The sequence below is a fragment of the Miscanthus floridulus genome, chromosome 13, assembly GCF_019320115.1.
Source record: "Miscanthus floridulus cultivar M001 chromosome 13, ASM1932011v1, whole genome shotgun sequence".
Taxonomy (NCBI): Eukaryota; Viridiplantae; Streptophyta; class Magnoliopsida; order Poales; family Poaceae; genus Miscanthus; species Miscanthus floridulus.
In genome coordinates this window covers 2,194,713-2,221,270 of record NC_089592.1, presented here as the reverse complement: position 1 = coordinate 2,221,270, position 26,558 = coordinate 2,194,713, and the positions used below count along the sequence as shown (strand labels likewise).

Below are 26,558 nucleotides of genomic sequence, written 5' to 3'. Positions count from 1 at the left end.
CAGTAGTGGCGTTTCGAACTTCTGGAGGGATTTCGACCTGTACGGGGTTGAGGATTTCATTCTCCATCTTGGCAAGCTTCTCCCTCTTCTGTTGCTTATGTTGGGCACGCTGCAATTTGCGCCGTTGAGTTTTATTCAACCCACGAGGACACCACACGGGTTGCCGGTACTTGGAATCTCCTTCGACGTGTTTCTTCTCTTCAATTCCAAAAACATCTTTAGGATCTTCGCCTTGCTTAGATGCCAGAATTTCTTTGATTACAATCGGCCCATCATGATTAGTGATGGGAGCTTCCATGGAGCCGATTGTGATAACCGATTGAGGCCTAGCTCTTGGTGGGGGAACGACGGGAATCCCAACCTTCTTAGGCACATAAACTTGCTGCATTGGTGCCTTTCCCGACTCTTGTGGAGTCAAAGTCCTAGAGGTAATCACACGATCTTGACTTGTACCGCTAGAGCTCGATTGACAATTATTCAATCGGCTAAAGACAGAGGGTCTTGGAATTGAACCAGCAGGATCTTCCCACCTTTGTTGGCTATGCACGGGTGCTGCCGGAGGATACGGCACCCAAACTCCATAAGGGCCCCATTGCGGTGTAACCGAAGGCGGAATCGGGGGACCCCAGCGAGAAACACGAGGAACAACTCTCTGAGACGGAGCTGTTGGTTGCACCACCGCCAATTGCTTGATCTTGTCTCCTTCTCGCTTAGGCGGAGTAGACTCTTTTTTTAAACAGCCTATTATGGGAATCGACCTTTTGTTGCTTATACTTGGCCATGAGCCTGTCAAAGGTGCATTGCTTCTTCGCGAACTCTCCTTGGTTCTTCTTCTCATTCATCTTCCAGGTGCCAATCTCCGGTCGCTGTGGAACAAATGTACACAAAACACGAACACCGGAGGTGCTGGAGCTGTTGGAACCAGGAGAGTTGGCTAAGCCGACTGGCGCAGTCGGCTCAGCTAACTTGGCTGAGGTGGTGGTAGAGTCAGCTACGCCGACTCCTTGAGTCGGTTGAGCAGACTGGCCCTGCTGTGTGCTGGAGTTGGCCTGGCCAACTGGTGGAGTTGGCCTAGCCGGCCTCTGCTGTGCCGCCGTTGTTTCATACCACCGCTGCCTTTTCAAATATTGCATTGATCCGGCGGTGATCTTCAACTTGTTCTTGCCTTCATCATCCTTCTCAAGCACCACTTTGCGCCCTGAATTTCTTTCGACATTCGGTGCTACACGTGGTTCGCCGATAATCACGTTCTTGCCTTGTGCTTTATCGGCTTGCTCTGGACGAATCAAAATAGCGGGCGCCCCTGCTTCAACCATGTGCATCGGAAAAGGGGTCTTATCAACTTGCATTTCAGTAAGACTCAATCGTCCCTCATTAAGGGCCGATTGGACCTGCCGACAAAAAACATTGCAATCATTAGTGGCATGAGAAAAAGAATTATGATATTTGCAATAAGCCCTTCTCTTTAACTCATCAGCTGAAGGCAATGTATAATTGATTCTAATATAACCAAATTTCAACAATTCATCAAAGATTCGGTCACATTTAGAGAAATAAAAAGTAAATTTTATTTCCTCATTCCAATTTTTATGAATCGGCTTGAGAGAAGGACAAGTAACCAATTTATTCTCTACTGGCCATTTAATTTCAGCAGCTAAACATTCTTTATTATCATCATCAGAATCATCGAAACAATCACCAACAAAATGCACATTCTGACGATGAGATTTATAAGCATCACGAGACTCTTTAAAGCGCGATTCAATTGAAACGGCCTTTTGCATAAGTTGATTAACATTGTGAAACTCATAATGGTCGAGCTTTTCTCTAATACTAGAACGTAAACCAGCAAAGCATAAATCAGTTAAATCTCTTTCAGAAATATTTAAATGGAAACATCGGTTCTTAATCTCTCTAAATCGTTTGAAAAAATCATGGACGGACTCATCACGCCCTTGATGAACCGATGCAAGATGAGACAATCTTGTTTCATGAGCACCGCTATAAAAGTGATTATGAAATTTCTCTTCTAATTCAGCCCATGAACCAATAGAACAAGATGGTAATGAAGTAAACCATGCAAAAGCTGTGCCAGTAAGAGATAAAGGAAAATTACGAACTTTCATAAAATCATAAGCACTAGCCTCACCCAATTGTGCAAGAAACATGCTAATATGCTCCATGGTTGATTTACTATCATCACCACTAAATTTCTGAAAGTCAGGTACCCTCCACCCATCAGGTGCTTTCATGAAATCATAAGTAGAAGGGTACGACTTTTGATAAGTATTCCTACTAGATTTAAGTTGCACTCCTAAACTACTCTCAAGAGATTTAGCCAATTCATCCTTAAACCGATTCAAAGCATCATCAAAATCGGTAGTAGGAGCATTTAGAGTAACATTAAATGTAGGAATTTGGCTAGGTGACTTCGGTGGGTTTGGTAAAACATTATGCCCCGCTGAAGCTCTATTTGTTGATGCTCCATAATCGGTTCGAAGAGCTCGACCCGAACTTTGTGCACCAACACCTGTACGTGTAGATGTGCTAGCACCAGTTTGACCGGCCTTATCGGTTTCAGATGCCGAAGGGGCCGATTGAAATTGGCTAGCGGAAGCATGAGAGGTTTGATTTTCATAAAAATTCAAAGGCATACCGAACTGAGGTTGCTGCATGGCACCCAATTGATCATAATCGGTTATCTTGCCCTCTAACTTATCCATATGTGCTTGAAGTAGATTAGAAAGATGCTGAAGGTTATTACTATGCAATTTTCTTTCATCTATCAACATCTGAGCAAAATTGGCATGAGTAGGATAAGTATCAGTATTTACCTCCTCGTCATACTTAGCTTTTCCGTTGCCCTTCTCCTCGGCGCCTGAAGATTCGGAAGCGGTAGCATCGCCATAGGAGGGTTCACGGAACTGAGTGACCTTGTGTTGCTGATTCTTGGTGCAGCTCTCCAAGAAAGCTTTGACATCGGCATCGAGCTTGGCCTGAAGTTTCTGGCACAACTCATCTGGAAGCTCATCCATGGATTGAGGAAAGATCATGTTAGCCTCATTGAAGGGGCTAGTCTTGTCACCCTTGTTGGTGGCAGCACCATCGTTGCCTCCCAAGTTGCTAGTAGATTGATTCTTGATTCGCTTCGCTGTCCCCAGCGGAGTCGCCAAAAACTATGTTGACGTTGAGGATGACCCCAAACCAACACACCAGCAGGGCCTTGGACGCCCAAAGAGGTTGCACACAACCTGCAATGCAGCAAGAACGCAGCGTAATCGATCAAACCAATCTAAAGATTGGTGAGACCGATGTAGAGCTTGTTCTTAGCCGGAAAAGCTCCCGAACTTCTCCCGGGAAGACCCGTCAGGGAGGAGCACGTGGAGGATCTCATAGGACCAGCAAGACCGCCTAGGATGACGCTGAATCTCGCTAGGAAACTCAACGAACAGCAAGAGAGGTTGAGAGAGGGAAATTAGGGCATAAGGAGTTGATAGATTGGTTTGTATGACGATTGGATAGATAGGAACTCAATCGGCCATGATCCTCTCATATATATAGAGGGGGTGGTTTTATCCCAGTAGGAAACTTCTCCAGGCCTTATTTTCTAAGTTTCTCACGAGTTTGAAATAGTTCGGATCGGAATCCAAAAGGCCAGATCCGAACAGGATTTTTTGTCAGGTATGTCGGAAGTCCAGTCGGAAGTCCCGACTTGTGTCGGAAGTCCCGACTCGAGTCGGCACTCCCGACAGTCGGAACTTTCGACTTTTGTCTGAACTCCCGACGTAGGGATAACCCCAGACACCCGAGCAGATTTCTTCAGGCTTCCCGGAAGTCCCGACACACGTCGGAACTTCCGACAGTCGGAAGTCCCGACTTGGGTCGGAACTCCCGACGACGAGGCATCTTTCCGAGGGCATAACTTCTTCATCCGGACTCCAAATTAGACATTCCATATATGTTTCTTGACCGTCTCGACGAGAGGAACGCAATGGTGAAGTCTGTTTCACATTTTGACAACTTCACAAAATGAACATTTTTGGTTGTCAACAGTAACCACAGCATACACAGAGGTAGAGGCTGTTTAGTTGCCGCCCTCACCTGGGCGTGCCTGCCAGGAAACCAATCTCAGCCCCAGGCGATGGAAATCGAACACATGCGGACTCTGGCTGGCGCCGGAGGTGCCTGGGAGGCAGCATCCAAACAGGCCCATAGTCTCGAGAGAATTCATAATAAGACAAACCCCTGGCTGGGTAGAGCAATCAAAATAAAAGAAGCTAGTGCAGCGCAATGAATGCAATGCCACCCAGCTATCAGCTGATCAGCAGCAGGTCAGCAGGTTGCACATCCCCAAGCTAGATGGAGGAAGGAAATTGATGATGACTGAACTCAAATTGCCACTTAAGCTGAGGTATGGTGATTGGAGCCATGGGTACCTCTCCCTCGCCGGGCTAGCAAGTATGGATAATGTGAATTCATTATCCATACTTGCATGAAGAACCTGCACTGCACCTTAATTAATCCACCACGTTCAAACACTCCTCCTCCTCCTCCTCCTCCTCCTCCTCCTCCTCTACGAGCCTGCATGCATTAAACAGGAGGGGACACATTCTTGATTCATCATGAGCAGGCAGTAAAAAAGAAACCGAGAACATATAACTGCCAATACACATCCATCGCCCATGCATGGTTAGAGAAACTTTATTACCTGCTATTCAGGTGGGTCGAAGATGAACGTTGGGCATGTGGGGAGAGCATCAGCAGCTTTTTGGAACACGCCCCTGATCAGCTTCACCACAGCCTTATTTGCGTGTCTTTCTCATTGCTTGCATACCATTCCGCTGTGTTGGTCCACGACCTCTGTGCGACGATTTTCTTCAGTCGTGGGAGGTGCTGGAGCCCACCAGGTGCTGCCTTGTCCCATTCATTTGCGTCGAATACTAACTTCAGCACCCGAAGCTCGGGCATAGCCCCTGCCTCGAATGACAGGTACGAGATGCAGTCACAGTCGAACCTAAAATATTTGACAGATGCAAATCCCATGGAACCTCTTATCGCGATCCTTTCTATCAGGATGCCTGTGATCCGTAGGGTGAGGCTGAGCAGGGACAGTGCCCCTGTCCCAATGGTGGCAAAATCTTCTTGGACCATTTGCTCCACCCCAAGACTCAACTTACGGAGGTTCGGGAGATGGCGGAGCCACCTAGGAACTCTAGAGAAGGTGCATCCATTCATGTTGAGCTCCTCAAGGTTGTGGAAAGTTGGGGAAAGCGAGCTCAACACGTCAACACGCCAAGCAACTTCATCATAGGACATATATGTAGTTTTCTGAGCTTGCTGAGTTTCTCAAGAGAAGTATTTAGAGCTTTCATACATGCAAACTTTTCCAATGATGCACACCCCTTGGGGAAAATAAAACCCAAATCTGACAAGGAGGTAAGCTGCCCCATGCCTATAATACTTTCCAGTGAGTTTGTCGGAAGAATAAATTTATGCAAAGTGCGCAGCGATTTCAACTTACCAATACTCCCATCAGGTACGCGATGGCACAACTAGATGGCCCAAGCGCGGCACATCAGCAATCTCTATTGCAATGTCACTGATTGTCGTACTAGATAATTCCAAAGTCTCCAAAATCTGCAGTCCATGTATTTGGCAAGGCAGCATGACGTTTCCTCTAACATTTAAATACCTCAGCTGTGATAACTGGTTGATATGACGGTAACTTCGAAGGAATAATACTCGTAAAAACTTAAACTCAAGCAGCACAGGACTCTCCATCGTAACTGACCTAACCTGTATGTGAAAAGAAAAACAATGCAACATAGTAGGCGTGGATGGTTAATTAGACTCCATTTTAGCCTTTATTATATTGACCTATAATTAGTCTATATATTTAGCATTCCTATTTGGCATTTAAAAATTCATAGAAGCTAATGGTTGGCCAGATTGTTTCATGGTTCTAATTAATCCGGCTACCAGAGGTTGGGAACGGCCGAGAAACACATGCATGTACTCGTCGTCATGTGGTGCCCGTCCACTAACTGTAGCTAGCTTGATAAACTAATAATTGCATGCACATGGCATCGTATAGGCCTACCGAGCAGTCGCTGAGAAAAATCACAGCAAGCTCCAAAAGCTTCCAATCAATGTACGATATATGCAGCCGCTCACATACATGCGCATTCACTCCCCTCTATAAAATCATGCGAGCCCACATACACCACCACTAGCAGCAGCATAAAAAAACTAAACTGGTAGACCCCGAAATTAACGAAGTCGTCATAGACGCCTCGTTATTGATGGGTTTACGAACACATGGTTAATATGTACCCATGCGATGAGTGATTGTCAAGATATGATCGACATTTGGTTTAGTGTCGAGACTAACCAAGGCGTGAATATAGTATGTGCAACATGTCTGGTGTTGAGCGTTGGAAGTTGATGTGACAGCGTTGGAAGTTGGGGCGTTGAACACTCATGCTGAATTTACCGCCGGTAGACCAAACGGTCGTGGAGGGCTGGCGGCCATGTATAACGCATATCCCAGTCGGCTCGGCTTTTCATACGACGGTGAAATTCTGTGCCGGTGGAAGCATCGCACTGCTGTCTTCTACGGCAGTGAAACTAGTGATGCTGATCGCTCAATCTGTAGTAGTAGCTCTTGGCGTTGGAGCCCTCGTCGCTAGTGCTCCACCAGCGCTCAACTTCTTCCTCCTTCTTGGAGGAGTCGTTGTTGGTTGCTTGAAGCCATTCATGGTTGAAGTTGGAAGAAAGTGGTGATGAAGAAAGAAGAGAGATGGTTTCAGGGCAGATGGGGTGAATAATATGTAGAGCATTGGGAGAGCCTCTTCGGCTTCTCCCTGCGGAATTAATGGTTATGAAAGGGCGTTGGAAGTTTGGAGAGTGAACAATCATGAAGGTTGTTGACCTCCGGTGCATCAGTGGCCCTTTAGGGCCGATAGTCAAAATTACTATCGCAGTCGGCTCGACATATAATCTGGTGTCGAAGCGGACCCGGAGATCATTTCTGGATCCTACGGTCACCCGGCGATGAATATACTTATGGTCGGTTCCTCGGGTCAATGCGCCCCGCCGTCCCTCCAACTGGCGGTGGTAAGGGTGCTGCCATAACACTTTCTTTAGTACTGCAATTATTAGTGAACAGATAGTTGTTATTTTTAAATAATAGGTATAATTATTTAACTATTCTATTCTCATTCACTGTCGTCCATCCAACTGGATAAAACAATCGCTCGTTTTATCCATCCAACCAAATAAAAATAATGGACAAATCTATCCCAAAATTTAAGAGCGACCATATCCCATCCAATTTCGCTCTAAAACCAAACACACCCCTATTTACTTGTTTAGCCGTCACTGGTCATGGTCACGGGTTCTGACTTGGACATTATCAACACTCTATACTGGTGGACTCCGATCCACTCTGTTTTTTTTTTGTCTTTCCATTACAGAGAATTAATTAAGCCCCAAATTTTGATTTCATCCTTTTTGAAAGAGCAAAAAATGTTGTGGAGTGTGCATTCCGGCCAAAATTTGCTAAAATCCCAGTAAGTACTCACTAAAACAATGCAATATGCTATCGTAAAAAAAAAGAGTGCAAAGTTTACAGGTCGGGTTTAATAACCAGTCCAAAAGGCCTTAGGTGGCAACTTCAGGTCAGCAGCGTTGCTTTCCAACATCTCCAGCACTTCGCCCATGGAAGGCCGATCGGCGGGTTTGGACTGTATGCACCACAAAGCCAACTATGATCATCTACCTCACCAGCACTTCCATATTGTCGCTGCTGCTGCTGATCTCGCTAGCTGTGGAGCCACAGAACTGATCCAAGTTTTCATACAGCCATTGCGGAAAATACTTGCTGCTGCTGTCGTCTGTACTCACATTGATTTTCTTCCTTGCTCCCACCATCTCAAGGACCACCATGCCATAACTGTACACGTCAGCCTTGCTGCCCACTGGTCCGTAGTTTCTTGAGAACACTTCAGGTGCTATGTATCCTATCGTGCCTCTTGCCCCGGCAATGGAGATTCAACTCTCCTTTTGTCGGCTCAGCTTAGCTAATCCAAAATCTGATATTTTTGGACAGAAATCCAGATCTAGCAGAATGTTGTGTGGTTTGATATCGAAATGCACAATGCGGGTGTTGCATCCTGTGTGGAGGTACTCCAATCCTCGTGCAATTCCTATGACAATATTGAACAATTTATTCCAACTTAAAGCATCTTCTCCTTCGGTAGAATTGTTGACAAAAGTGTATCTTTCAAGGGAACCATTGGGCATGTACTCGTAGAGGAGAGCTTTTTTTGAACCTTGAAGGCAATACCCTACCAGAGTAACAATGTTGACATGAGATGTTCTACTAATGCTGGCCACCTCGTTCATGAATTCCTCACCATCGCCCTCAATGCCCTTCAGCATCTTAACAGCTATCTCACGACCATCAGGCATGTTGCCTCTGTAAACAGCACCATAGCCACCTTGGCCAAGCTTGTGAGCAAAAGACTTGGTCATTCTTTTCACTTCCGAATAAGTGTAACCTTTTGGGTGTAAAGTTCCTTGCTTCCGCAAAAAAGATTCAAGCCTTGGTGAATTTCTTGGCCATTTGTAACATGGTATCATGCCATAACATCTCTTATACCACATCAATACTATGAGAGCGATTAAACACAGCCCAGATAGACCTGAGGTGCCTGCTAAAATATCTAAAAATAGACATTAAATAAAATTATCTATGTGAGATTATGCTGCAAAATGCCAAACATTATTTATTTAAAGGAACAGTCATGCCAGAGAGCTGCCTGCTGTTCTAAAACAAAGGAGAAACTCCTTTAGTGACCAGAACTCAAACAAAAACACATGGGTTCAATGTTTGTTCCTTCTACGAATTTGTATCCACTTGATGTATTTTTCCTTTAAATTTTCAATAAAGTACTCTTTCCCTTCTAAATTATAAGATGTTTTGTCTTCTTTATATATATATATATATATATATATATATATATATATATATATATATATATATACACACACACACACACACACACACACACACACACACACACATTATGTTTAGATACATAGCTAAAGCAATATATCCAGAAAAGCCAAAACGTCTTATAATTTAGAATGGAGGGAGTATTCCACTATCAGAAAAAATGGCCCATGTGCTTCTTCTTTTTGGGTTTTTACACAAGATCGTAGTTCCTTATGTTAAAAAATTCTAGCAATGGCCATGATATAGGTATATCAATGGAGTTTTTGTTTGAGGAACTATTATCAAATATTAGTATAATCACAGTACACATTTAGGGAAATAAAAAAACTCAAACTATGGGGGGATAGCTAGCGCACCCCCCCCCCCCCGACGAGCATTTCGTATTATTATAGAGGACTTCTCACCTAGTTCAAGAAAACCTCCGAACCTCGTACCCCACGCGCACACAGGGGCTCGTTACCCTGTGAGTGGGCCGGTGCCACAAACATGTGCTTTGAGTAACGCGGGGCAGACGAGGGTTTTTTTTTACCTCTAGCACTGCAATTCGCCCCCGTGGGGGATCGAACCCGGCCGCGAGGGTGCCACCTAGATTGCTTGACCAGCCGGTCTAGCAAATTAGTGTAAACAAGGAGAGTAAATATAGTTCCTAAGCATATTTCTGTTGGTCTTATATCAATAAAAAAGAATCTTCAAAGCACGTATACAAGCTAGGGATTCTTACATATTCTGATCCTTCACTACTGGAGGCGCATGCTTTGCCGAGGGCCTCTGGCCCTCGGCAAAGGACTAGAAACCCTCGGCAAAGGCTTTGCCGAGGGCTGCCCTCGGCAAAGACCCCTCGGGGAATTTTTAGACGGCGAAGGGGTCTTTGCCGAGGGCCCTTTATCGGGAACTCGGCAAAGCCTTTGCCGAGGGCCAGGATCGCCCTCGGCAAAGAAAAGACGCCGTCAGATGCCGGCGCCGTAGGCGGTTTCTTTGCCGAGGGCCGACCCTCGGCAAAGAAATGATTTTTTTTTTGAATTTGTTTGCCGAGGGCCGACCCTCGGCAAATAAAAGTTTTTATTTTTTTTTTAAATCTTTGCCGAGGGCCTCCTCTATGGCCCTCGGCAAAGAAATATTCAGGATTTTTTAAAAATTCTTTGCCGAGGGCCGGCCCTCGGCAAAGAAATGGTTTTTTTGAATTTTTAACCCTTTGCTGAGGGCCTACTCCCTGGCCCTCGGCAAAGAAATTTTCAGGATTTTTTAAAAATTCTTTGCCGAAGGCCGGCCCTCGGCAAAGAAATGGTTTTTTGAATTTTTTAACCCTTTGCCGAGGGCCTACTCCCTGGCCCTCGGCAAAGAAATTGGCAGGATTTTTTAAAAATTCTTTGCCGAGGGCCGGCCCTCGGCAAAGAAATGTTTTTTGAATTTTTTTAACCCTTTGCCGAGGGCCTACTCCCTGGCCCTCGGCAAAGAAATTGGCAGGATTTTTTCCAAAAAATCTTTGCCGAGGGCTATTGCTTGGGCCCTCAGCAAAGGGCACTTCTTTGCCGAGGGCCTTGGTCATTGCCCTCGGCAAAGAGGCAGAAATTTAATTTTTTTTTTGTTTTTTGCATTCCATCGACACAAGCATTTCATATATATACATATATATATCACACAGAACCCATTTTCTCACAATATATGACAACCATAATTGTGAACCACAAATCACAATATATTACAACGACAAGTCACATGTTCATCATCATTCACATGTTTATTACGACAAGTTAATAAAATCCAAGCACAAGTCACAACCATAAATCACAAATCACGCTAAAGTCCAACCACATCACCTAGCACGAGTCCTCATCAAGCTAGCCTATGAGACGATGGTGAAGGAAAAGCAGGATCACCCGGTGACGCACTAGCGGGTTGATTGGAACCCGCGGACTGAAGCTGCACAAAGGAGCAGAGATTGCATGTGTGAGTAATCCGGGAAAACAGTTTTGAAACTTAGAGATTGCATCTAGTATTGTAGGAATACAAAAAGATTAGACTAAATTGAAAATTTCGGCAGCACCTCCCCTGCACGGGGAGGTTTCCAAAACCTGCAAGAAACGACGGCACGAACGCCGACATCCATAACGGCACGAACGCCGACATCCACAACGGCACGAAGGCCGACATACATGCAAAGCACAAGCGAAAAGTGAACTTTCATACTTACAGGAGTAGCTGCAGGAGTAGGAGGTGGAGGAGCTGAAAACTGCACAGGTACACCCGATGCTTGCCCAAGACTTTGCATGATCACCATCATCTCCGCCATCTGCTTCTGCGCGGCCTCGAACGCGACCTTCTGGGCCTGCAGCTGTGCGGTTAGCTCCGCGTTCTGCTCTTGACTTTGCCTTTTTGTTTCTTGCAGCTCGGCCTACAATATTTCACTCCAATGTATCAGTAATGCAAATCTAATTTAGGTGTTTAAATATGTACGTACGATGAGTAAAACATGAATTACCTGGAGTGCTTGGACCTGCTGCAGTGCTAGAGACGGCCGTGGACGTATGGGCTGGCTGGAGCTCGTGCTCCGTGCTCGGATAGCGTCGAGGGAGGGAACAGTGGTGGAGTCGATGGCGCCGTCTGCAATCCACAGCCGCCCGTGCTTCTTGCCTCCTCCGAGCCTCATGATCGCCTCTGCATCAATGGGCTCAGTGCGCACATTGTAATCTTCCCCATAGATCCTCCTTACCGTTGACGTGTACTCTTGGACTTTAGTGTACGCGTTCGGGTCGGAGTACATCTGGGGCGGAGCAGCCGGGTCGAAGGAGACAGAGGACGACGCCCTGCCCATGTGAGACATAGCCCACGTAGAGAACTCCGAGATCTCCTCGCCCGGGTGCGCAGCCTCCTGCGAGAAAGACGGGAAGATGGTGAGAAATCAAATAGAATTGAGCGTCAAAATAAATGAAAGAAATCACTTACGTATGCTTGTTTGTATCCGGGGAGGCTACGACTGCCTTGATGGTGAGTTGGACCTTGCCTCATCAGACGCTGTTCCCGCTGCCTCTCGTGCGTGTCAACAAAGTCCTGTGATAACCACTTGTCCACGATCATGGCCCAGCACTCAGGATACGATCGGCACCACCAGGGAATCACCTACAAGTCATCGAGTATTTGACATATAAGAAGAAATTGAACCTACTTAATATCAGAACGAATCATTATGAATATTATTCGCCTACCTCAAGGTACTGGTCCCGGGTCAGCGTAATCCGTCTTGCTTGAGGCTTGGGGAGGAACTGCCTAAGTACCGACCTGTAGTAGTCTATGTGGGCCTGGACGCGTCCATGGTGGTGCATCTCGGTGACATACTTCCTACAAGCTGCGGCAGCCGCCCGATCCGCCTGGGCCTCAAGTCCTTCTTCGGCCTTGAAATATTTCTGCATACAAAACCAATGTATCCATTCATTATTTCAATAAAAGATTTAACCAATGAATGCGATGTATTAAGCAATATTGTGCGAGAGAGACTTACCCAAAACTCCGCCAATACTCGCTCCTGCTTGTTGCGGTAAGTGTCATCCGTGACCAGTGCGTACCTGTCCCAGTTGGAGGCCGGCTCCCGCACCACCGGCTCTTCGGACAGTTGCACAATGCCGGGGTACCATTTCCTGCACAAAACACCAAGGATGCTTGCGGGGGTGCGTGCTGGAGTACCCGACAAAACCAACCACGCCCTGCACAAGTGATTAAGAAAATTTATCAGTTTCTCTTAAGATTTCCAACATATCTTATGAAGTAGTTGTGATAACATCCATAGTTACTTACCTCTTTGCCATAGGCCGTATCACTGAGCGGTTGTGAGGAAGCGGAACTGAAGGGAGGCTCGCGGGACCTCGCTCGTAGAGAGTCTGGGTAGCGGTACCCTCTCCCTCGCCCTCGAGCGCCTCGCCTCCCTCGCCCTCGAGCGCCTCGCCTCCCTCGCCCTCGAGCGCCTCGTCTCCCTCGCCCGTCTGCTGACCCCTCTCGTCCTCCGACGAGGACAAGGCCGTGGCCGTCACGTGCTCCTCCTCTAGCACCTCGTCACGTGTCGTGGGAGGAGACCGCTGCCTCCTGCGGCGGCTGCCCCTGGTCCTCTCGTCACCTCCTGCAGACGCTACCCCGGACGACGACCCCTCACCTCGAAGGAGAGGGCGGTCTCTCCCGTAAACCGAGGGCGTGTCACGGCGTGGACGTCTGCTCGCCATCTTTGTCCAATCACCTACAATCACAAAGAATGAACAAGACTAATTAGTACATATATTAGAAATAGATTCAAAATATATAAACAAAACATAAATTAAAAAACCATAGTATTACATGTATTAGGAATAATCTTCATGATTGGGATCATAGGTCTCATCATCACTGTCAAAATTGTCCAAATGGGCAACACTATCCGAAGGTTCTATGTTGTCATCGTCGTCATTGCCTAGAAGTAATCTCTCAAGCATCTGCATCCATTTTAGTACCTCCCTCCTTTGATCAATCTGCAAGACGAAATTGACCTTAGGCCTTTTCCAGTTCTTATTTCGGCCACTAGGAGGCTGCATCGCTTGATTCGGTCTATCGCACAACATCGCTAGGTCCACTCTAGCCTTAACGTTGTCCTTAGACTTGTCAGTGTCCATGAGAGTTCCCCAAAGTGCCTCGGCGATATTCTTTTCAGTGTGCATTACATCAATGTTATGTGGCAGAAGAAGGTCATCGAAATAGGGGAGCCTCGTCAAGCCGGATTTATGAGTCCACATATGTTCCTCACCATATCCCACAAAACCACCTTCTTCATTGGGCACGAGAGCATCTATCTGAACACGAACCTCGGCACCAGTCATCAAGTGCGGTTTAGGGTCTGTCACTTTGACACCTTTCGTAAAGCTGTTGATGTCTTCTCTAAATTCATGGTTTAGAGGGAGGAACTGACGATGCTGGTCGAACGACGAATACTTGCCACCCTTCTTCAACCAAATGAACCTCACGGCTTCCTTGCATACTGGGCATGGGAACTTCCCGTGAACACACCAGGCGGCGAATAACCCATACGCCAGGAAGTCATGCAGGGAGTAGTGGTACCAAACATGCATTTTGAAGCTTGTCTTTGTAGCTCGATCGTATGTCCATACCCCCTTCTCCCAAGCGTGGATCAATTCATCAATCACAGGCTCCATGAACACACCCATATTACTCCCCGGGTGTCCAGGAATTATCAACGACAAGAATACGTTATGCCGTTGAAAGGAGATGCCGGGAGGGAGATTGAGGGGGATAACAAAAATGGGCCAGCATGTGTATGGGGCAGCCATCATTCCATAAGGATTGAACCCATCTGTTGCCAGCGCGACACGTACATTATGAGCCTCAGCTGCTTTGTCACGATGTTTGTCATTGAAATACGTCCATGCTTCAGCATCAGACGGATGTACCATCTTCCCAGGATTGTACCGTTTGCCATTTTTGTGCCATGTCATCTGTTTCGCGGATTCCTCAGTCATGAATAGCCGTTGGATCCTCGGTAGGAAAGGAAGGTGACGCAGCACTCTCGCGGGGATCGAAAGCTGCTTCTTCTGACCATCACCAGAGTCTACCTCTAGGTACCTGGAGGATTTACACTTCGGACAGTAATTTGCATCCTTATGTTCTTTCCTAAATAGGACGCACCCCTTCGGACAAACATGTATCTTGTCATACGGCATCTTAAGCATACGAAGGAGTTTCTCTGCCTCGTACAAGTTCGTCGGCAAAGTGTGCTTCTCCGGTAGCATGGTGCCAAACACGGCCAACATCTTATCGAAGCCTTCTCGACTCAGGTTTAACTCGGCCTTCAACCCCATTACGCGTCCAATCGCATCTAGCTGAGAAATCATTGTACGCTCGTGAAGGGGTTTCTGTGCCGAGTCCAACATTTTGTAGAAGTCCTTTGCGGATTCCTCCATCTCCTCCTTCTCACGTCGTTCAGCGAAGTGAGCTTGGTGGGCGTCATCTAGCATGTCTGCTACCCCGGCATCATCATCAAAAGCCTCGAGGCGTGCTCTCACCACCTCCGCTCTTATACGATCTGCTTCACCATGGTAGATCCACTGCTGGTAGCCAGGCATATAACCATTGAACACAAGATGTCTACCCATGGTCTTCTCGTCTACTTTTCTCCTATTGTCACATTTGCTGCAAGGACACCAAACTAGAGAATGTCCTCCTGCTCCTGGGCCAAATGCATGTTTCAAGAAACCATCTGTCCCCTTCACCCATTCATAGTCGTAGTCACTCCCGCTTCTCCAGCCCGTGTACATCCACTGACGGTCCTCCATCCTTTAACATTTACAGCATAGAGTATCGTGACCATCAATTGCATCTACGCGGTGTTCCTACTGTCTAATAGGTGAGGATAGGTCCTAATCCCACCCGCGGATGCATAGATGAGGTCAGTTTCCATGCTCCGCTCCTCTCCGAGACAGAATTTCGGCAGCACCTCCCCGCTGTTCTCCCGATACACGTCCTGCAAGGGAGAGTGTGTATCCGGAGAACAACAGGGAGGTGTTGCCGAAACTCCTTCCCGGACCGGAGCGGACCATGGAAACTAACCCATCAACGCATCCACGGGCTGTCCAAAAAACGTGGACAATCCGAAACAGATACGGTCGCAGATACGCAAAGATCCGCATACCTACGACCGTATCTCTTTCGGACGGGAGACGCCTAACTGGGTTACGCGCGGGCTACGACAGACATGCGCAAAAAGAGGTTATTTATACCTAGGGTGTCGGTGAAGTAAGGCTAGCGGGGCAGTGGCGAATCGACGCAGTGGCGAGGCGACGCAGTGACGGCAGAACCGCAACGTCGACGAAGACGATCGGGGTCCTCCGGGTCCCCTCCGACGTACTCTTCTCCTGCATAAAAAGACAATAGGTTATTTTTTGTTCAAAATTTCGGCAGCACCTCCCCTGCACGGGGAGATTTCCAAAACCTGCAAAAAAACGACACGATGACTGACATTCACAACGGCACGAAGGCCGACAACCACAACGGCACGAAGGCCCTCATATCAACTTACGGCACAAAGGCCCACACAACCAAAACGGCACGAAGGCCGACAACCACAACGGCACGAAGGCCCTCATAACAACTTACGGCACGAAGGGCCACACAACCACATACGGCACGAAGGCCGACAACGAGAGTTTTACCTAGGGTTGCGGTGGAGTCGGGCGTCGCGGTGCAGAGGTCACTTTCTTCTCCGGCGAGGTCGAGCGGCGTCGGAGTACTCCTCTCCCCCTCTTCCCTTTCTTCTCTCCTTTTCCCCTTCTTCTCCTTCTCTTCCCCTTCCTCCTTCTCCTCTTCTTCTCCTTTTCTTCCCCTTCCTCCTTCTCCTCTTCTCCTTCTCTTCTTCCTCCAACTTCACCCTCTGCCTCCTCCCCTCCAACAGCAGCCGGCGACGGAGGCGGCCTGGGGGCTGGGGTCGGGGCGGGAAGGCCGGTGAGGGGGAGCCACCGGAGGGCCGGCCGGGGCGGTCGACCTCCCCTTGCTCGACGGAGACGGGGAACGGAGGCAGGGTGCGACCTCGGCCGGCACTGGGCGTGGTGGGGCGGCGGGGCGCGCTGGTGGGGAAAAGGGGAGAGATGGGAGGAAGAGGGAGGGGAGAGAGGGCGCGGGGCGCGGGTAAGAGGGCGCGGGAGCGCGGCGCGAGGCGCGGCAGCTGCGAGCGAGGAGCGAAGGCGACAGGAAGCGGGGAGGAGAGCGAGGAGCTGGCCAGCTAGGCGCGCGGCGCGGTGGTGGAAGGCGCGGGGCGACCCGCGTGCACGCGCGGCGGTGGGGCGCGCGGGGCTGCCGGGCTCGGGGCGGCCAGGCGCGCAGCGGCGGCACCGCGCTGCGGCGGGGTATAGCGGCGGCGGTGCTGGAGGCGCGGGGCAGCCCGGGTGCGCGCGCGGGGCGGCCGGGCTTGGGGCAGACGGCGCACGCAGCAGCGGGCAAGCGGCGGCGGGCGCGCCGCAGCACGGGCGCGCGGCGGCGGGTGCGCGGCGGCGGTGGTGGACGCGCGGGGGCCGGGCTCGAGCGGGCGCGTGGGGAGGGAGACGACGGTCGACGTTTTTTTTTAAAAAATTTCGATGGGGAATTTGGGCTGCGTCCCGATTTAGGGTTCGGTCCTTTGCCGAGGGCCCAGATGCACGGCCCTCGGCAAAGTTTTTTTATTTTTATTTTTAAAATTCTTTGCCGAGGGCCACGGGGAAGGCCCTCGGCAAAGAGCCCTCAGCAATTTTTTTGTGTTCGGCAAAGATTTTTTAAAAACCAGTTTTCGGCCAAATTTTTTTTTTATAAATCGGCTTTGCCGAGGGCCCGAGGCTAGGCCCTCGGCAAAGAGGACCTTTGCCGAGGGCCCAGATCCACGGCCCTCGGCAAAGATTTTTTATTTTTATTTTTAAAATTCTTTGCCGAGGGCCACAGGTCAGGCCCTCGGCAAAGAGCCCTCGGCAATTTTTTTTTTGTTTTTTTAGCCCAGTTTTTTTGTGGTGCTACAATACATTGTTTTGAACTCAATTTTAAAATTCAGGCCAATTTTGATTTTGTTTTGTATATTTCCTTAATTTATTTCGATTCTTCGATTTTTTTTAATATGTCAAATTTGAACTGCAGGTGCATGGAATATTGCAATGTAGTGTTTCGAAAAATGTTATTCATGTTAATTGGTGCATGTTGAGTCCCTATCCACGAGCTCGCATCAAATTTTCACGCATCCAGGTGCATGGAATAACATTTTTCGAAACACTACATTGCAATATTCCATGCACCTGCATTTCAAATTTGACATATTAAAAAAAATCGAAGAATCGAAATAAATTAAGGAAATATACAAAACAAAATCAAAATTGGCCTGAATTTTAAAATTGAGTTCAAAACAATGTATTGTAGCACCACAAAAAAACTGGGCTAAAAAAACAAAAAAAATTGCCGAGGGCTCTTTGCCGAGGGCCTGACCTGTGGCCCTCGGCAAAGAATTTTAAAAATAAAAATAAAAAATCTTTGCCGAGGGCCGTGGATCTGGGCCCTCGGCAAAGGTCCTCTTTGCCGAGGGCCTAGCCTCGGGCCCTCGGCAAAGCCGATTTATAAAAAAAAAATTTGGCCGAAAACTGGTTTTTAAAAAATCTTTGCCGAGGGCCTGGTCTGGGGCCCTCGGCAAAGACTTAAAAAAAAAATTTGCCGAACCTTTGCCGAGGGCCTAACGGGTGGCCCTCGGCAAAGTTTGACGGGAAATGGCCGCCGTGACCCAACGGACCTACTTTGCCGAGGGTATCTTTGCCGAGGGCCGAGGCTCTCGGCAAAGATTTGATTTGCCGTGAGCCTGTCTTTGCCGAGGGTCGTACCCTCGGCAAAGGCCTCTTTGCCGAGGGCCGTTATTTGCCGAGGGCTCCTTTGTCTGGCCCTCGGCAAAGAGTCTCTTTGCCGAGTGCCCGATATTTGGCCCTCGGTAAAGCCTCAGGCCCTCGGCAAAGTACGCGTTTCCAGTAGTGCTTTTCTTTCGTGATCGTCCAGTGTTCGGGGAAACTGGTGAGTTGTTCGGTGGCGATGTATTACCAGAGCCCCCTGGAATTGGCGAGCTGTTTGGTGGATCCGTTGTGATAGCTGAGTTATTAACAAACAGATCGATCAAATGATCAGTTCTCATTCTTGAAAAAAAACTAGTTATGCGGTTCCACAGCATGATGCCGCCGTAATTTGCGGAGCCGTTCAACACTGGTAGCACATGTGACACAAGGGCTTTGGGGTCTATGTACCCGCTGACCGCTGCCGGCAGGCCAAGAAATTTACACCGCCGCCGACTGCAAGGACTGCGTCCACGTCTTCCACGAAGCCTCTGGTCGCGTTTCCGTCTCAGTTCTGGTACTCGTAGTCGCACACGGGGTTATTGTAGAACTGTACCCAAACGTGCAAGGTCGAACAGCCCCGTGCGGAGCGCTGCGCCGACAGAGGCATCCGGGTACTGGCACTGCGGCGCCGCGGTGAGCAGGTACTTCCTTCCTCGCTTGTCGCCCTTGTACAGCGACGTCAGGTTCTTGGCGAGGTCGTCGTAGTGACTGGACTGACCATTCTGGATGTCGAAGTCGATGCCGTCGAGCACGGCGTTGCCGAGCGGCCGCGACGAGGAGGTGCCGCCGAGGAAGTTGTCCCAGAGGTAGGTGGCCACGCTATCTGCGTCCGAGGCGGAGGACAGGCTGTAGCTTCCAGCGCCGCCGCCGATGCTGAGGAGCACCTTGACGCCTCTTTCCTGGCAGGTCGCGATGTCCGCGGCCAGACCTGTGCACCCGCCCGACGCGGGATCACAGTGTCCGGCCAAGTTGAGGACCGGTGTCTGGCCGCTGCCGAACGTGGTAACGAAGGCCATGACCACGAAGGCGTAGCGGCCGCTGCTGCATGTCTTGGCCAGGCTGCCCTCGTTGCCGTTCTGGCCCCAGTAGACGGAGATGTTGACACCGGCGGTGGCTCCGGCACCGGCACCGGCACCGGGGGCTGCAGCTGCGCAAGCCAACAGCAAGCAAGCGCAGAGAATCTTGCGGTGGTTGCAGGCCTTTGGCTAGCGCGGGCGCGGCTTTGTTGCTGCGGCTGCGTTCTTCTTCTGATTGCAAGCTTGCAAATAAACAAAGAGATTGCAATGGCCAAGCTACGCAAGAAAATTGCTAAAATAGGACTCCCAAACTTGTGTCTTTGCTAAAATAGGACTCCTAACGTTGGCTTTGCTAAAATAGGACTCGAAACGTTGTGACTTTGTTATAATGACATTTTGACAACTTTTAATCATATTCCAAAACTCAAATACATGTATTTTCTCATATTGACTGTATTGCCCTTCTGGTATTTCCTTCCGTACGGCGCACGAGCGCGTCGTTCCTCCTTCTCTTCCGTACGCGAACACCGCCAGCTGTCACCCGTTCTTCACCTCCCACGCCGCCAGCCATGGATGGAGAAGAACCTCCGCCAGCTGCCCCTCCTTCTCTGCCGACGCCGCCGGCCATGGACTTGGAGGCAACCGAAGCCCTGGCCGCACGTGGTGCCCTAGCCCAGGCGGCAGCCAGCCAGCCAAGGCCATGGCCATGCAGCGGCCAGCAACCCACCTATACACGTGTTTTAAAGGCCTAAGGGCAAAATAGTCAGCTCAAGGCAAAATACATGTATTTGAGATGACAAATGTGATTAAAAGTGTCAAAATGTTATTATAACAAAGTGACAACGTTTTGAGTCTTATTTGAGCAAAGCTAACGTTAGGAGTCCTATTTTAGCAAAGGCACATGTTTGGGAGTCCTATTTTAGCAATTTTCTCTAGCTAGGCTTGTGGGACGCGGTAATGCGAAGACCAAAGCATTACAAGTCTTCGACCAGGTCAGCCGTCTGGTGGTGCCTGGCTATATACCTACCACATGCATCTGAAAAGTGACTACAAGTCGTTGTCTGCACTGGACGATAGCATCTGGCGGGGCATTGTAACAATTGCTACCTTCGTTATATTCCGACCCAACAAGAGACCGAGAGAGAAAGTCCCCCTCCCGCTCCGTCCTCTACAATTTTATGGGCCCTCGGGCAAGCAAGACGATAAAGGCATGTTGAACTAAAGCGCGCCGGCGTCGGCGGAAAACGAGACGTCTTTAGCTCCTTGGTGCATCAAATTTCGCGTCGATGAGTGAGAATAGGAAGCGCCAACGCCGGCAGAAAATGAAACTTCGTCGCTGGCTCCTCGCTTGATCCGTGGCCTACGCGGTAGAATAGGAGAAGAGGTACGTACGGCATGGGCTACTGTTTGTTAGGCCTTCGAGGCCTTGTACCAAATCAGAAATTATATCTACTTCTTTTTAGGAAAGAAAGAATATTATATATTTTTTTAGGGAAAGAATATTATATATACTAATTATTACCGATAGGCTCTTGGGCCCCTAAGCTCCATGGCCCCGCGGCTGTTGCACCGGCTTCCCTCCCCGTAGAGCCGAGCCTGCCACCACCCATAACCCCGGTGGGTCCCGGAGGTTCGTGAGAAAGACAACGACGGAATTTCTCCTATTTAGGCTTTGTTTGGATGCGTATGTATTCATCTATCAATTCACATGTATTGAAGTGGATTGGAGGAAAATTAAACTAAGTTACATTCCAATCCACTCCAACACGTGTGGATGATTGAAGTGGATACACATGCATCCAAATAAGGCTTTACTAGTTATAGCTAGGGATGGCAGTCGGCCGGATTTAGACCTGACACCCGTGGGTTTCAGACTCCATGGGGGCATGGGGCAGGGGTGGGTCTATTTTTCCGCATTAGGTTTCGGGTTTGGGGACCTCAATCAAACCGGGGTGGGTCTTATAATCACCCCGCGGCCCGTGGGTGCCCAAGGGGCCCGGAAACTAAGATCTAGAGATGCAGCAGTCCAGTAATGAATCCAACCCACAAAGCACAACTGCATGGATTCAAAGCCCATTAGACCAATCCTACCTCCTAACCATAGTAGTAACTGCGCCCAACCCACATGCATGTTTCCTGGCGATTGCTACAAGTATTTAGTTAGTTGGGCTAGCGAGAGCGTGCCATGCAACCAAGCGTAGCACATCTGAGGGGATGGCCCGCAGCCAACATGGGCTGAGCAGGCCTCGTAGGGGATGCTGATTAATTCCTGGTCCAGGCCCAGGTGTTGATGGCCGGTTGGGCCAAAAGAGATGTATCTCCGAAAGCTTGTGTTGTCCGGAGCATACATTAGGGCCGCGCAATAAAAAGGCAGCTCTAGTGCACGTAGTTCCTGCTTGCGCAGGGTTAGGGGAACGGTCCGACCACTTGGGTCTTTTGTACGTAGTCTTTTCCTGCATTTCTGCAAGAGGCTGTTTCTAGGACTTGAACCCGTGACCTCATGGTCACAAGGCAGCAGCTTTACCACTGCGCCAAGGCTTCCCTTCATTAGGGCTGCGTAATAGTTTCTCAAAAAATAATTAGGCCTCAAACACTTTTAATTTGCTCAAAAGGTGTTTATTCTGCAAATCCAAAAAATTTTGGCCTCGTATCTACAGTCGAAAAAAAAATGAACGGCCCTATTCTGGGATGCAGGTTTGGCTCTCAGCATTTGGCCGGTCTACATGGGCAACGGATGATGATGTTTCATCATGTGGTTGCATGGCTAGATTAAATGTGTCTCCTTTTAGATAAAATCAAGCTTCAAAACACAATCTTCACTAAACCGTGCATCCAAATTACAATATATTTTTGGTTTTTGTATTCCTCACAATTTAACATACAAATGAAATACCGCCACAAAGAGAGTCTCTAGGGGCAGCTACGGAGCCTTTCCTACCCATCCGCCTCTAGAAATCAATATTTTTAGAGGTGGCTTGCTAAAAAACAAACCACCCTTAGAAATCTTTTTTTTAGAAATTACAAATTTGTGCCCAAAAATAACAAATAAAATAATCTGGGGAGACCCCAATGGGCATGCCCACACGCGCATGCTGTCCCAACTCACACAGGTCACGCAAGATATGCGCATTGTGCGGCTCGTGGGGTTCAAACCCGCAACCTCTGCTTTCGCACGTTCCTCCTCTAACCACTCCACCCATAAGACATTTATATCCATTTGGGTCTATGTGAGTGCCTACGTTTGTATTGGGTTTTAAAAAAAATATGTGTACATTCTTGATTAAAAGAATTATTGTTTTGATATGAGTTGTTCATTGGGTTTTCCTGTTTTATTATGTTGGTCATTTAGGCAACATAAATAATGATCAATGGTGTGATAAGAAATGAAGAAAAGAAAAACCGCCACAAAGAGCTTTACCCAGACGTACGTTGTTTAGAGTTGGACATTTTTTTTGAACATTGTTTAGAGGTGGACTTAGGAGAGGTCAAGAGCACTTGGGGTCCCAATGGCCATGTCTTTGCCCTCACATTGGGTGGGTTGCGTGGGTGTGGGTGTGGGGGGTGGGGCGTTGTATTTACAAACTACATCCATCTCTCAGGCCCGGTCTCAGCTCTCGTTAATGCAGAACGCGCAGGTCATGATGCAGGTCAAGTAGTTCTTGCAGGTTTAGCAGATTAAAGCCCAACAAACTTTGCAGGCTGTCCCCCCATTTAAACCTACTAAGCAAGGGCAGGTGTCTGCGTGGGCTTGCAATGAAATTTTTGCAGGCCGGATCTACCAGGTAGCAGGCACACCTGCGCCTACAGATATGCATGCAGCCCGCAGCATGTTGGCCCTGCTCGAAGCCTGCTATTTTGGCCCGGCATGAGTACGACACGGCCCGGTGTTTCACGGGCCCAGACCAACCTAGCCCAATGTATAGGGCTGTTCCTAGACCGCTACTCAAGCACGACGTACAACACAGCCTGGCCCGACATTTATAGGAAGGTCCCACAACTGCAGACGCCCTCTTTGCCGAGTGCTGGGGCACTCGGCAAAGCCAGCAAGCACTCGGCAAAGGTCTCTCGGCAAAGATTTTATCGACAAAAATTTCTTTGCCGAGTGTCAAAAATCGACACTCGGCAAAGCCTTTACCGAGTGCCCGACACTCGGCAAAGTTGGAACCGAAAAAAACCCGAAAAAATAGAAATTTTTACCCCAAAAAAATGGAAAATTTGTTTTAATTGGTGGAGGCCCCCACCGGTCAGCGCCCATCCATCTCCGGCTTTTTTCGTGTCAATTTCACGACTACGCAGCTGACGGGATTCGAACCCAAGACCTCCCGCTGCGCACAAACCTCCTCTACCACTGCACCACACTGTCACTTGTGTCTGGATTCCGTTTTAGTTCCTAATATATTATATTAAACCGAGTGTAAATTGTTTGTTTGAGGCCCTAAACAAATTCAAATAAAAAAGTTGTGAACTACAAAGTTTCATAACTTTTCGAGATTTACACTTTTAGTTTAGGAAGTTTTTCCATTCGAGGTCGTTTACAAAATTTGAATTTTAAAATTTGGAAATTCAAATGCAGTTTTGCATGACAAGATGTTTTCAAATCAAAAAGTTGCCAACTACAATGTTTCATAACTTTTGGAGATCTACAATTTTTATTTAGGAAGTTTTTCCATCCGAGGTCTTTTGAAAAATTCAAATTTTAAAATTTTCAAATTCAAACGTCGTTTTTGCATGACAAAATGATTTCAAATCAAAATGTTGCCAACTACAAAATTTCATAACTTTTCAAGATCTACAAAGTTTATTTTGATCATTTGTTCATCCGACATAGTGGTAGTAACATTGTTCACAAATCATATATATATCTCTGTTCTACTTTCATGAAACTAATATGAGACATATATATTTTATAAACAACGTTATTGTCGCTTTGTCAAATGAAGAAATGACCAAAATAAACTTTGTAGATCTTAAGAAGTTATACAACTTTGTAGTTGAAAAGTTTTTCATTTGAATTCATTTAGGGCCTCAAAAATTGATTCGAAAAACTGATTTGCCGAGGGCCAAAAAAAATACACACGACAAAATGCTTCTTTGCCGAGTGCCAAAACATAGGCACTCGGCAAAATACGGCTTTGCCGAGTGCCAGAAAAAAGGCACTCGGCAAACTTAGAGTAAATTGCTTGTTTGAGGCCCTAAATGAATTCAAATCAAAAAGTGGTCAACTACAAAGTTTCATAACTTTTTAAGATCTACAATTTTCATTTAGTAAGTTTTTCCATCCGAGGGCGTTTGAAAAATTTGAATTTTAAATTTGAGAGATTCAAACGTAGTTTTGCATGATAAGATGATTTCAAATCAAAAAGTTGTCAACTACATAGTTTCATAACTTTTGGAGATCTACAATTTTCATTTAGAAAGTTTTTCCATCCGAGGTCGTTTGAAAAATTCAAATTTTAAAATTTTCAAATTCAAACGTCGTTTTTGCATGACAAGATGATTTCAAATCAAAATGTTGCCGACTACAAAATTTCATAACTTATCACGATCTACAAAGTTTATTTTGGTCATTTGTTCATCCGACATAGTGGTAGTAACATTGTTCACAAATCTTATATATCTGTCTTCTACTTTCATGAAACTAATATGAGAGATGTAGATTTTATGAACAACGTTATTGTCGCTTTGTCAAATAAAGAAATGACCAAAATAAACTTTGTAGATCTTGAGAAGTTATAGAACTTTGTAGTTGAAAAGTTTTTCATTTGAATTCATTTAGGGCCTCAAAAATTGCTTCGAAAAACTGATTTGCCGAGGGCCAAAAAAATGCACACGGCAAAAAGCCTGTTTACCGAGTGCCAAAACAAAGGCACTCGGCAAAATACATCTTTGCCGAGTGCCCGAAAAAACACTCGGCAAAGATGTATTTTGCCGTGTGCCAAAAAATAGCACTTGGCAAAATACATCTTTGCCGAGTGCCAGAAAAAAAACACTCGGCAAAGACGTATTTTGCCGTGTGTTTTTGTTTGCTGAGTGTATTTTTTCTGGCACTCGGCAAACACGGTCTTTGCCGAGTGCCCGATAAAATACACTCGGCAAAGACTCCGGCACTCGGCAAATCGCCGGTTTCCCGTAGTGCCCGGTGGCAGCATGGTGGCCACTATGGCCGGCTAAGAGCCCACTAACCACTGTGGCCTAATAATCCAAACACATTTCCCCAATCCCCACCTCGCGCCGGACCCATTAGTCCTCCCTCTCGGCTCCTCCACGCCCCCAACAGGTCAGCACCGCTGGCAACCGGTGGCCACCTCGCTCTTCCTCATCCCCTGTCCGCCGCACCACCGGCACACGAGCACGCCCAGCCCCCGTCCGCACCTGGCCTCCTCCATGCCACCGCATGGCCTCCTCCACGCCTCTATCGCGCCGGCCTCGAGCGCGGTGGCGTCGACCTCCTCCACGCTCCATCCCGCCGTCTGCGGACGAATCTAGGGGCGAGCGCAACATCCTCTCGACCTCCTCCACGCTCCATCCCACCGCGGCGGCCAGATCTTGGGGCGAGCATGCCGGCATCCGCCGCCACCTCCCGCGGCTGGCTAGGTGCTCGCCTGCCCCTGCCTCCTACCCACCCAACCTCCGCTTCCACCCTGTCTATGTTAGTCTGTTAGCCTCTTTGTAAACTCTCATCATATATATAGTGAAGGTCGTGGGTTGGTGCTTGTGGCTTATCTCACATTACATTGATGTCAGTGTAACTTTTACTTAGGTCCAACAGATCCTCTGGGACCCGCATGTCACTGATAAAGAATGGATGTCCCACCGGCCGTCGGCAGCATTGTAGACCAATGCCAAGTAGCCCATATCGTGAGTTTACACATACACCCACTATATATAGCATTCTATATATAGCATGCTTGTACTGCATCAAAGGCTATAGATGGCTAAATGGTGGCACGACACTAACACAGCACTGGTACTATTAGGTACTATGTCTTATCCGCTCCTTGTCGTGTAGTGTCATCGTGCCGATTTCTTGATCCAGGCACGCATTAAAGGCTATGGTTCCTAGCTCATTTTGGTAAGCCAGAATAGTCTAGGTATTCATTCATGTTTGTCAGGCTAAAGGATCCTAAAGGGGTTTATTTCTAGCAAGCTAAGAATCTGGCCTTTACT

At 47.9% G+C, this 26,558-nt stretch overlaps 1 protein-coding gene, 1 long non-coding RNA gene and 2 pseudogenes across 3 annotated transcripts; all 4 read right to left on the bottom strand.

Moving 5' to 3' along the window:
• Window positions 1–7,640: 7,640 nt before the first annotated feature.
• On the bottom strand, window positions 7,641–8,726 carry LOC136501451 (PR5-like receptor kinase; annotated as a pseudogene).
• A 1,968-nt stretch (window positions 8,727–10,694) lies between these two features.
• LOC136501450 (uncharacterized) lies at window positions 10,695–11,666 on the bottom strand. Of its 2 annotated transcripts, XM_066496980.1 has the most exons (3): window positions 11,499–11,666; window positions 11,211–11,411; window positions 10,695–10,939 (listed from the first exon to the last, which is right to left on the bottom strand). In XM_066496980.1, exons 1-3 carry the CDS (start codon window positions 11,664–11,666, stop codon window positions 10,853–10,855), a joined length of 456 nt encoding a protein of 151 aa, XP_066353077.1. In that variant the 3' UTR covers window positions 10,695–10,852. The 2 variants fall into 2 exon arrangements, with proteins under 2 accessions (XP_066353077.1, XP_066353076.1); XM_066496979.1 differs by having other exon boundaries at window positions 10,695–11,411.
• Window positions 11,667–11,849: 183 nt separating this feature from the next.
• LOC136501455 (uncharacterized) lies at window positions 11,850–12,324 on the bottom strand. The gene is made up of 3 exons (XR_010770279.1): window positions 12,223–12,324; window positions 11,963–12,136; window positions 11,850–11,888 (listed from the first exon to the last, which is right to left on the bottom strand). It is a non-coding gene; the product is annotated as an uncharacterized lncRNA (long non-coding RNA).
• A 4,087-nt stretch (window positions 12,325–16,411) lies between these two features.
• Window positions 16,412–20,093, bottom strand: LOC136501981 (chitinase 1-like; annotated as a pseudogene).
• Between the last annotated feature and the right edge of the window lie 6,465 nt (window positions 20,094–26,558).

Excerpts from the sequence above, each read along its gene's own strand:
- LOC136501450 (XM_066496979.1), bottom strand. The coding sequence starts at position 11,666 with ATGAGGCTCGGAGGAGGCAAGAAGCACGGGCGGCTGTGGATTGCAGAC. Across the intron at positions 11,412-11,498 it reads AGCAGGTCCAAGCACTCCAG|GCCGAGCTGCAAGAAACAAA; the intron begins GTAATTCATGTT and ends GAAATATTGTAG.